Source organism: Dipodomys ordii, unplaced genomic scaffold (genome assembly GCF_000151885.1).
Source record: "Dipodomys ordii isolate 6190 unplaced genomic scaffold, Dord_2.0 Scaffold135, whole genome shotgun sequence".
Lineage (NCBI taxonomy): Eukaryota > Metazoa > Chordata > Mammalia > Rodentia > Heteromyidae > Dipodomys > Dipodomys ordii.
In genome coordinates this window covers 2570839-2582481 of record NW_012267351.1, presented here as the reverse complement: position 1 = coordinate 2582481, position 11643 = coordinate 2570839, and the positions used below count along the sequence as shown (strand labels likewise).

The 11643-nt window shown below is 44.1% G+C and overlaps 1 protein-coding gene across 1 annotated transcript in view; it reads left to right on the top strand.

Moving 5' to 3' along the window:
• The window catches only part of Rufy1 (RUN and FYVE domain containing 1), a 36906-nt gene that overhangs the window by 7888 nt on the left and 17375 nt on the right, over positions 1-11643 (top strand). The window contains exons 5-9 of the mRNA XM_013030890.1: positions 1031-1154; positions 3159-3220; positions 4900-4965; positions 8113-8182; positions 10690-10791. Coding sequence (XP_012886344.1) covers positions 1031-1154; positions 3159-3220; positions 4900-4965; positions 8113-8182; positions 10690-10791 — 424 coding nt within the window. The remainder of the gene's footprint in view (positions 1-1030; positions 1155-3158; positions 3221-4899; positions 4966-8112; positions 8183-10689; positions 10792-11643) is intronic.

Sequence of the window (11643 nt, the reverse complement as noted above, 5' to 3'; positions counted from 1 at the left end):
CTGTCCCTCAGCTCTTCAGCTCAAGGCTAGCACTCTACCACTTGAGCCTTAGTACCACTTCTGGCTTTTTTCTTTTTGCTTACATTGTACTGAGGAATCGAACCCAGGGCCTCATGCATGCAAGGCAAGCGCTCTACCACTGAGCCACCTTCCCAGCCCCAAGTCTGAGATTCTTATCTCCAATCCCACTAAAAAACTAGAAGTGGTGCTGTGGCTCAAGCAGTAGTGCACTCGCCTTGAGCTGAAGTGCACGAGGACAGCGCCCAAGCCCAGAGTTCACAACCCACTACCGACCAAAAAAAAAACAAAACAACCAAATAAAATAAAGACAACAAACATTTAGGATTAGTAACAATTTCAATAAAAAGCAGTCCAACATTCTAAATTCTCATTTTAGTTCAAAATGGTTCAGGCCCCACAACTGGACAAAAAAAAAAATTTAAAAAAAAAAAGAGTATCATGGACTTTCCTGCTTGGGCTGGCTTTGAACCATGTTCCCCAGTTCTCAACCTCCTGAGTAGCTAGTATTACAGGCATGAGCCTCCAGCACCTGGCTGAAAGGCTGGCTTCTGCTTATAGTTTTAGAAGTTTCAGTCCATAGCTGGTAGCCCTATTGCTCTATGTCTGTGGCTCTCACATAATGCTGGGAGCACATGATGGAATAAAACTGCTAACCTCTTAGTCAGAATGCAAAAGAGAAAGGGACCAGCAAAAGTGCCTCTGTCTTTGTAAAGGCACTCCCCCAATGACCTTACAGATCTCTCAATAGGCCCCACCCTGAAACATTCTCTACCTCCCAGCAGCATGGTGTTAGGGAACCTTTGAGATCACTTAATATCCAAACTGTAGTAGAGAAGACATAGCAGCACCTGACACAGTAGAAAGCAGAGAGGAAGTTCACAGCAGATAGCTAGCTGCAGTGTGAGCTTTATCTCCAGATGGACAGCTGAGGTGGAAAAGCAGATTGGAGTGAAAGGGTGAGTAGTAAAGGCATTTGTGAACAGCTGCCCTGTCTGTCAATCTCTTCCAGTGAATTCTATGAGCCTGAGGCACTAATGATGGAGGAAGAAGGGATGGTGATTGTTGGTCTGCTGGTAGGACTCAATGTTCTCGATGCCAATCTCTGCTTAAAAGGAGAAGACTTGGATTCTCAGGTGAAGTGGGATTTAGGCTCTAGGTGGAATGAATTAGTACTGGAATTTATATTTGAATTTATATATATATATATATATATATATATTCATTTGTTTTTGGAATGCTGGCCTTTGAACTTAGGTTTTTCACTTGCTAAATAAATAGGGTCTCCTTTTTATTCTCAGGTCAGACTGGACCATGATCCTCCTGCTTACCCCTCCTCTAGCCCTGAAGGCTTGGCTCAGAGGTAGAGCAAGAGGCTCAGGGGCTGGGAATGTGGCCTAGTGGTAGAGTGCTTGCCTAGCATGCATGAAGCCCTGGGCTCAATTACTCAGTCAGTACCACATAAATAGAAAAGACCGGAAGTGGCGCTGTGGCTCAAGTGGTAGAGTGCTAGACTTGAGCAAAAGAAGCTCAAGGACAGTGCCCAGGCCCTGAGTTCAGGCCCCAGGACTGGCAAAAAATAAATAAATAAAAAGCTGGGCACCTGTGGCTCACACCTGTAATCCTAGCTACTCAGGAGGCTGAGATCTGAGGATCGAGGTTCAAAGCCAGCCCGAGCAGGAAAGTCTGTGAGACTCTTATCTCCAATTAACTACCAGAAAACTGGAATTGGCACTGTAGTAGAAGTGGCTCAGTGGTAGAGTGCTAACCTTGAGCTAAAGAGCTGAGGGACAGCGCCCAGGCCCAGAGTTCAAGCCCCACAACCAACAAAAAACAAAAAGAAAGAAAAAGAAAAAAGAATTGAATGCTCATTGAAAAACAGCTAGACAGTACAGAAGTGTGCAAACACTGAAGTGAAATTCAGACTCCTTTCTTCCCTTCTCCCTCAGGACTGCTTTCCTCCCCCAAAGGGAAGTAATGGTGAAAAATCAGGAACCTTCCACAGCCTTTTCTACTTCTTTTCTGCATTTGGGCCACTGTAGGTTTGGTTTTAAATGAAATCCTCTGGTCTCTGTAACATCCTCTGACCATGTAACAAATCAAAATTACTGTGTCCCAGCGTGGAGTTGACCATGCTCAGGTAGGGGGTCTTGTTTCAGAGCCGGTGATTATAGCCAGGGCATGGCTGGGTCAGATGAGTTGAAGATTTGTTCTCAGCCTTCTTGTGCTCCAGGCTGACAAGACCCCAGAGAGCTGGCAATGGAGCAGCCAGGGCCTCTTGGGGGCCCTGCTCTCTGCCTGTGTTCTCTTCATATGGACTTCACTGTTTTGGCATCTTACCCAAAGTTCAGAACTTCAAAGCTGTATGCCCTCCAGAATAGAGCCAGGTGAAAAAGGTAATGCCTCCTTCAGCTCCCAGGGTGTCATTTCTACTGCATCTTACTCATCAAGACAGGCACTAACGCTGGCCCGGCTCAGAAGCTGGGAATATGGATTTCTCTTGGTGGGAAGTAAAGGCAGAGAAGTTGAAGTTGTATCTTACAGACATCATACATGGCTTTGGTTTAATCCAGGGGATTACTATCATGGGGTGAGTGCTTGGTCTTAAAGCTGTACCTGGATCCCAAGTTGATCCATGAATCCACTGCATTCATTGTTGTGGTAGTCTAGTGTAGTGATTGACTTCTGCATTGCTCCATAGAGGGGCACTTGGATTATACTCACTTTCCCTGTATTTCAAATAACAATGATACTCTCCAATGCCATATTTTTTTTTAACAAAGCTCCTTTTTTTTGTGGGGTGAGGGGGACAAGATCTTCCCTGGTTCCCAACAGAGGCAGAGAATTCTCCCTAAGGTACAAACTAGACCATTTTACTCACAGTTCAGTAAGGGAGAAAGGTTCAGCCAAATGAGTTAAGGTCACCATTTTAGAGATCTAGTGTTCTCTCATTCCGCCCCCCCCCCACACGCACACCTCATCTTTCTCTCTCGCTCCCCCCTCTTTACTTTGTACCCAAAAAACTTTTTGTTAATCTTCATAAAGAGCATACCCAGTAGTGAGATGAACTGCCCTGAATCTGCAGGACTTTTACGGTTTGAAGAAAAAGAGAAATGTCATCTTGTGGCTTATTTTTCCAGGTTGGTGTGATTGACTTTTCCCTCTACCTTAAAGATGGGCAGGACCTTGATGGCGGCAAAGAGTAAGTCCCATGCGGGGGTAAATGAAGTTCTGGCATAGAGTGCTGCTCCTGCTTTGGCCTGCGGAGTTTAGCTTTTATCAATTCTTTCTAGTTGCAGAGCAAATGCATTCTCATCCTTATCATCTAGGGAATTACATTCCCTAACCCAAACTATTCCTTATTATGTATATTGTGCAGACATACAGAAGAATCAATTTGAGCTACTAGTATAGTAGAGAAATTTCCCCAAGGTATTACTGAATGAGGAAAATATGGTGCCAAGTAGTTTATATACCAAAAAAAAAAAAATTCCCTAGTATATACTTAATAGTTTAAGTGCATATCCTATGTGTCTATTAGCTAGATGTTAGGATTATACACACAGAGATGAATACTCAACATTCTTAATGTGCATTACCAGGAAAGCTATGTCAGGGACAGAAGCAAAGAGGTATCATAGGGCACTCCTGTAATCTCAGCATGTAGGAGGCTGAGGTAGACAGATTGTGGATTGACAGACAGCCTGGGCTATATAATGAGTTATAGGATAGCCTGTGCTACTTAGGAGACTCTTCTCTCAGTACAACGATGAAAAGGAACCAAGTATGGTGATGATAGCCTGTGCTGTCAGCTGCACAGGAGGCATAGGTAGGATTGTGGCACAAGGCCAGGTGTGACAAAAATTAGAAACCCTAACTGAAAAACAAACTAAAGAAAAAAGGACCAGAGATACAGGTCAAGTGATAAATCATTTCCCTAGCAAGTGTAAAGCCAAGAGTTCAAACCCCAGTACCTGAAGAAAAAAAGTAAGGGAGGTTGAAGGCATGGTTTAGGTGGTAGAGCACCAGCCAGTGAGCAAAAGTGTCAAATACTGAATTTGAGTCCCAAACTAAAAGGATGGATGGATGGATGGATGGATGGATGGATGGATGGAAAAAAGGAAGGGGAGAAGAAAGGAGAGGAGAGGCAAAGCAGAATAGGTAAGAGAAAAATCAATAACTGAAAAACAATCCTAGCATCTACAATACCAACCTCTATAGGATGATTCCATTTACTTAAGTTACAATTGTCTATACATTTGTAAAGAAATTACAAGGTGAGCCAGGTGCTGGTAGCTCATGCTTGTAATCCTAGCTCCTCAAGAGGCTGAGATCTGAAGGGCAGCGGTAGCAGAAAAGTCCATGAGACTAACTCCAATTTAACCATCTGAAAACGGGAAGTGGCGTTGTAGCTCAAACTGATAGAGCCTTAAGCAGAAGTTCTCAGGGACAGTGCCCAGGCCCTGAATTCAAGTGAACTTCAGTGTAATAAGATTGTGTCACATGCCACTTCCAGAGTCATGTGCAAGGGAAGGCTGGTGCTTTCACTGCATGACTCTGTGTGCGTGTGTGTGTGTGTGTGTGTGTGTGTGTGTGTGTACATCTGTACATGGGTAGGTGTGCATTTGTGCCTTTCCCCATGCCAGAGGCACAGCCAGTCTGCAGAATCTAGAGTGCATCAGAGGGCACCTGTTTCCAGAGCCCTGGCTGCTCCAGCCATCCCTGTTATGTTTATACTCCTGGGACACATGGGTATTATTTCTTAGCTCTGACTCTTTAGATTTCCTGATACATTTGTATAGCTGATCAGAAGGTAAGAGCCAGTGCCAGAGTATTAACCATAGGTAAAATAAATTTCTCTTTTTATGCTCTTTTTATAAGGCATGAAAGAATTACTGATGTCCTTGATCAAAAAAATTACGTGGAAGAACTGAACCGGCACCTAAGGTAGGAGCCCCTCCTCTTCTCCAGTGCCACACTCACACACAGGTCACTCTTTGAGTTTGCATGTGTTTATAAGTGATTTTTCTCCACACTAGGTAAAAAGGGTGTAATCAGTCTAGCAGTGTTCATGCATACAGATGAGAAAGAAGGGTTTCTTTTTTTTTTTTTTTTGTCAGTCGTGGAGCTTGAACTTTGGGCCTGGGTGCTGTCCCTCAGCTCTTCAGCTCAAGGCCAGTGCTCTACCACTTGAGCCACAGCGCCACTTCCAGTTTTCTGGTGGTTTATTGGAGATAAAAGTCTCACAGACTTTCCTGCCCGGGCTAGCTTTGAACCACAATCCTCAGATCCCAGCCTCCTGAGTAGCTAGGATTACAGGCGTGAGCCACCAGCACCTGGCTTTTCTTCTTGATAGATAACATCTATAGGGAATTCTGGTTCTTTGTTTGGAGCAGTTTCATAGTATAGAGAGTAAAGGCCTTAAATCTTGGGCTTCCTTTCCTCTCCCAAGCCAAATGGTTGGCAGGACTGCCATGCCACGTATTCTCATTGGTGTGAATCGGCACAGAGCGCCCTGATGCATCAGGGCAGGAAAAGAGGGTAAAACTGCTGAGCTGCAAGCCTGTGATCCACGCCATTCATGGGAGGCCAACCTGTGTCATGTCAGAGGCCTTTTCTTGATTTTTTTACAATTGTAGCTGGTGGACTGGAGGCGTGGCTTAAGCAGTAGAGCGCCAACCAGCCTATGAGCAAAAGTTGAGGCCCTGAGTTCAACTCTGGTCCCAGCAACAAAAAAAAAAAAAAAAAAGGAAGGAATTTAAATCATAGCTGGAAAACTGCTGTGTTTCATGAAACATAAGCCTTAGAAGAATTGTAGGGAGTGGGAGAATTCTTGGCCTGTTTTGGGAAGTCATGTTTCTCTAAGCCTTCTAGAGAGTAGACTGCACATTAGCAGTGCTGCCCGGGACAGGCCTGGTGCCCCAGTGCCAATGAAGCAAGCCAGAGGGTGATGCCTTCTTCCACTAGAAAAGGCTGTTCAGAGGCTCTGCTCAACCTCCCTGCTGGCTGGATTTTGAGAAATCCTTTGATTTCTAATTTGAAAGTTTTCTTAAGGTATAGATAAGGATTTTTTTTTTGTTGCTGTTGTTGGTTGTGGGGCTTGAACTCTGGGCCTGGACACTGTCTTTAGCAATTCAGCTCAAAGCTAGCACTCTACCACTTGAGCTACAGCTCCACTTCAGTGTTCTGGTGGTTAATTGGAGATGAGAATTTCACAGACCTTCTTCACTAGGCTGGCTTTGAACCCAGATCCTCAGATCTCAGCCTCCTGAGTAGCTAGGATTACAGGCCATGAGCCACCAACGCCCAGCCTAAATGTGGATTTTTATCAAGTGCATTAGCATCCATTAAGGCAGTCTTGACTTTATTTACCCCTTAATGTATTGGTGATCCATTTTATTAAATGGTGTCTTTCTACTGACCCATTCCTGATGAACTCCATCACAGATGTAATCAATTAATTATGTGCTTTTCTCCCAATGGTCCAGTTTCCTTTTTTTCTTTTTTCTTTTTTTTTGTCGGTCCTGGGGCTTGAACTCTGGACCTGGGCGCTGTCCCTCAGCTCTTCAGCTCAAAGCGAGCATTCTACTGCTTGAGCTACAGCACCACTTCCGGTTTTCTAGTGGTTTATTGGAGATAAGAGTCTCACAGACTTTCCTGCCCAGGCTGGTCTTGAACCTTGATCCTAAGATCTCAGCCTCCTGAGTAGCTAGGATTATAGGCATGAGCCACCAGTGCCCGGCCCAGTTTTCTTTCCCTATACTTTTATTTAGTTTTACTGCTCAGCTTGGATTATCTCAGGTCATACATTGGTACAAAATGATCAGAAGGTTGGGAGACAGCTATAAAGTATTAGCCATGAGTATTTTTTTTTCCTCTCTATATGCTTTATTTTTAAGGTACAAATCACCAGTGTCCTCGACATTGCTATTTTATGTTATATAGTTGGTATAGAATCAAAAACAATACTCTTAAGACCTTTTATTCACTCCATAACTATTCTTTTTCATTTTTTGTCTTTGTATCTCTATTTTTCTGCCACCAACTCCTGAACCTCCATTCAATAGCCGCTGCAGGTTTGTTTCTCTGTCCCCATCACTGGCAAGATCTGTGGGATATGATCTATTGTCTAAGTTACAGCCTCTGCAACGAGATGCCCTGGATCTATAATGTATGAACTTCAAAAGAGTCCAACAGAAAGGAATAAAATAAAAAGAAAAGGAAAAAATAGCTTCCAGACAAGGGAAGAGAGAGGGTTTAGTCAGCAGTGGAGCGCATGAGCAAGCCTGTGCCTGGGCTTCCGGCTCCAGCACTTATTATGAATAATATCTTCAAATACATGACTGAAGACACACCTTAATTCCCATCATTTATTATATTTAAGGAAAAAATATTTTTTCCTAGCTGGCTATAAAAGAATGAATAACATATTTTGGGATAAAACAGTGTAAAGAGCCAGGTACTGTTGGCTCGTGCCTGTAATCCTAGCTACTCAGGAGGCTGACATCTGAGGATCATAGTTAAAAGCCAGTCAGAGCAGGAAAGTCCATGAGAATCTTTAGCTCCACTTAAAAAAGTGGAGAAAAAAAAAGCCAGAAGTGGAGCTAAGACTCAAATGGTAGAGTGCTAACCTTGAACAATAAATCTCAGAGATAGCACCAAGCCCCTGAGTTTAAGCCCCAGGACTGCCCTACCCCCACCCCCACCCCAAAAAAAATCTAGTGAGTAGTCTATCTAAATACAAATACAGGGCTGGAATGTGGCTTAGTGTTAGATTGCTTGCTTAGCATGCATGAAGCCCTGGGTTCTATTCCTCAGTACCACATAAACAGAAAAAGCTGGAAGTGGTGCTGTGGCTCAAAGTGGTAGAGTGCTAGACTTGAGCAAAAGAAGCTCAGGGACTTGAATTCAAACCCCAAGACTGGCATATAAATAAATACACATACACACATGTATTTATATTTCATATCTCTGGGTTAATGAATGACTCTGAATTCAGCAAATCTAGGCATCTCCCTTCTCATTGTTCAATGGTTGAGGAAACAGTCATCTTTTATAAGCTTGCACTTACCTGGTACTGTGATTTTTCTATAGCTGCACAGTTGGAGATCTTCAGTCCAAGATAGATGGCTTAGAAAAGACTAATTCAAAGCTCCAAGAAGAGGTTTGTAACTTCATTGAAGTCCTTACATATAATGATGGCCCGAGGATTAGAGAAACGGTGGAGTTGGTACACTTGCGCAGAGCTGCTCTCTGGAAGGAAGGGACTGGCCAGCCTCGCATTGAGCTGGCTTGCAAACAGGACATCTGTGTTCTGCCCTGTGCAGCTCCCAGCGAGACACTGCAGCCCATCTCCAGCCAGTTCTCAGAGACAGGTTTTATCACCTAGAGCTGGGACCTGTCTAGCAGTTTCTTCCTCTTTTTCTGCCTTTCCTGTGATGTCACGTGCCTCCCTATGGCCCCAGAAAGCACAGACTGTATTGTAAGCGGCTGTCACTCAGCCTACCCCTCTGTTTCAGCCTCTTAGGCACATGGAACTCGTCTCCCCACAGCGTGGTCTTTCTCTGCTTTCTCACTAGGTAGAGAGAGAATGAAAGGACAGGACGAAGGAGGGCTGAGGCCGAGGAAGAAAGCTTGCTGCCAGCTGCCCGGCAGGCTCCTTGGTGGACACATCTTGTCTCCTGTTAGCAGGAGGGGGGTTGCACAGCCTCTCTGAGGCTCCCACAGGTAGCGGTCCCTGGCTGCTCCGGCCTCCCACCTAGTCTCATCGAAAAGGAGGAGAGCTTTGAGAGGAGGCTCAAGAGGAAACACCCCACGGCGTGGAGACAGGGCATAGTGGAAGGAGAGAGGCTGCAAGCATGCCTCCATCAACCCATGATTAAGGCTTTCTTTACATTGATGCTCTCCTAGGAGGAGCTCAAAGGAGTGTAAGCAGGAGGTTGAGACAGTACTCAAGGGCATCCAGGAGAAAGCACTGGACTTAGCGTTGGGAGGCCTCCACTCTCCTGGGTGGACATCGGCCTTTGAGTCCCCTTTAGGTAGGTCGGTCTTGGAACCTTACTTCTCTGTCTCCAAGTTGGGCAATGATTCGTACTTTGTGAATTTCATAAAGACTAAATCAGACTGATAATCATATGAATATAGTTAATGCAACTCTTGGGGGAGGTGCTGGGGAACTGACTGATTTATGAACAAGCAAACCACTCTGTTCTCAGACCTGGTGTCCTGCTTTCAAAGTCTTATTTGGCTTTGAAACTAAACCCCTGTGTTTCCTTTCAAGGCAGACGATTGTAAGAGAAGCCAGGCTTTAGAGAGTAGTCATTCCTCTCTCTCCGGGGCAAGTTTTCTGTATCTTCAGAGAGGATAGGGAAGCAGTTTATGGCTTCTGCCTGCTTGTGATAACTAATAACTGCTCTAAAGCATGCAGTGTCTCATTCAGGCACAATAGTTGCTTAGGAACATTCAAGAGGAGAGTAATTCTTAGAGACTTTAGATGCTAGAGAGGAGTTAAGTGCTTTAAGGGCCCTCCATTGGGAATTAATGCTGAAATTAGAGCCAAATGCCAAGGACAATGAATGCCAGAGACTCACATCTGTTATCTTAGCTACTTGGCAGGCTGAGATTGGGAAGATCATAGTCTAAAGCCAACCTGGGCAGAAAAGTTCACACGACCCCTTCTCAACTGCAGGCTGTACACAAAGGCTCATACCTGTAATTCCACCTGCAATGGAAAGTCTAAAATAGATCTCAGTCCAGGTGCACACCCAGGCAGGAGATGAGCCCTAGCTCAAAAATGACCAGCACAATAAAAGACTGGAAGTGTGGTTCATGATAGAATACCTGCCTAGCCAGTGCAAAACCCTGAGTTCAAACTCTAGTAACCGCCCCCCTCCCAAAAAAAGTACCCAGGACAATGTCTTGCTTCTTGCTCCTTCTCCAGCCTCCCTTTCTCCCCGAAAGCAGTGTTTCCCCATTGCTCTCACCTCCTCTCCTGAGGCAGAGCCATGAAAATATCAGATTCCATATGCTTTACCCCAAGCTATGTGCACCCCCTTCAAGGAGAGGATTTCCTCCAGGGCACAACTCTGTGGCTTGATGTTTTGTCCCCGCTTCCATTTTTTAATTCTCCCTCTAATGATAAAAGCTGAACAAAATACATACAAAACAGCCCCTAATAAGTGACAGCTTTCTCTATCTTCTGGTATGGAATTCTCTTATCATTTGATGTAAGCATTTTTATCCTAGTTGATTTTCTTACTACAGGCAAGAGCATACCATATAATCTGCTTCTTTCCTTTATTAGTATTGCAAGTGAGTTCTCAAGTCATTAATAGCTATTGTGAACATTGGAATAGCTAATGCTTCTGTTTGTGCCTCCACTGTAATATATTTACCCTTTGCTCTAACAGTGGACACTCAGGTTGTTTCCTAATTGCTTGTGAACCTACATGATTTTCCACATAAAGTAACAGAGATGGCTAAGGACAGGGATGGATGGGAGACTTTACAAACTCTCATTTCTTTACAATTCTAAGCCATGCATTCCCTATTCAAAATGAGATGCCAAATGTAAAGGTACCAAGTAAATGTTAGTGTTTTAAAATTTGAACAGCAAGATTGATTTTGATGTTAAGAAATGTAAGTTTTTTAATTTAAATCTTTCTTAATCAGCTTTCTGCCGCGACAGACCGCATTTGCTCACTGCAAGAAGAACAGCAGCAATTAAGAGAACAGAATGAATTAATCCGTGAGAGAAGTGAAAAGAGCGTAGAGGTAAGTAATGGAGCTCACTATTGGGCTTCAGTGAGCAGCTCACCCAGCACCGGCCTTGAGCTCATGATGTCATCCCCTGGGTATCTGTGGGGGATCTCCAGGATCCTGCCCCACCCCTTGGATACCTAAACCCATGATGCTCGAGTCTCTTGAATAAAGGGCATTGCCTTGGTTCTCTGAATATATCCTCCCAGATACTTAAATCATCTCTGGATTGCTTATAATACCTCATCCAATATGAACACTCTGTGAGTAGCTGCTACTGTGTTGTTTAGGGACCAATGACAAGAAAATTAAGGTCCATGCATGTTCAGAACAGTGAGGTATTTTCCTTCAAATATTTCTAATCCTGCTTGATTGATTCCCCTGATACAGAGCCTACAAGTACTAGGGCTAAGTGTAGTTTTGTTTTGTTTTTTGTTTTTTCCAGTCCTGGGGCTTGAACTCAGGGCCTGGGCACTGTCCCTGAGCTTTTTGATCAAGGCTAGTACTCTACCACTTGAGCCACAGAACCACTTCTGGCTTTTTCTGTTTATATGGTACTGAGGAATCGAACCCAGGGCTTCTTGAATGGTAGGCAAGCACTCTACCACTAAGCCACATTTCTAGTCAGTGTAGTTTTAACAGTTACCCAGTCTACAGAATATACAAAAAGGTTCCTCTTGCTTCTGTCCCAACACATGCCATTCACAGGCAACCTAGACCTCATACCCCTTTGTACTTCAGAGTTCCTATTGGTTATTTTTTTTTTATTGTGAACATACTGTACAGAGGGGTTACAATTACATGGGCAAGATAATGAGTACATTTCTTATCAAGCATTGCAGCCTCCTCCTTTGTTTACCCTTCACA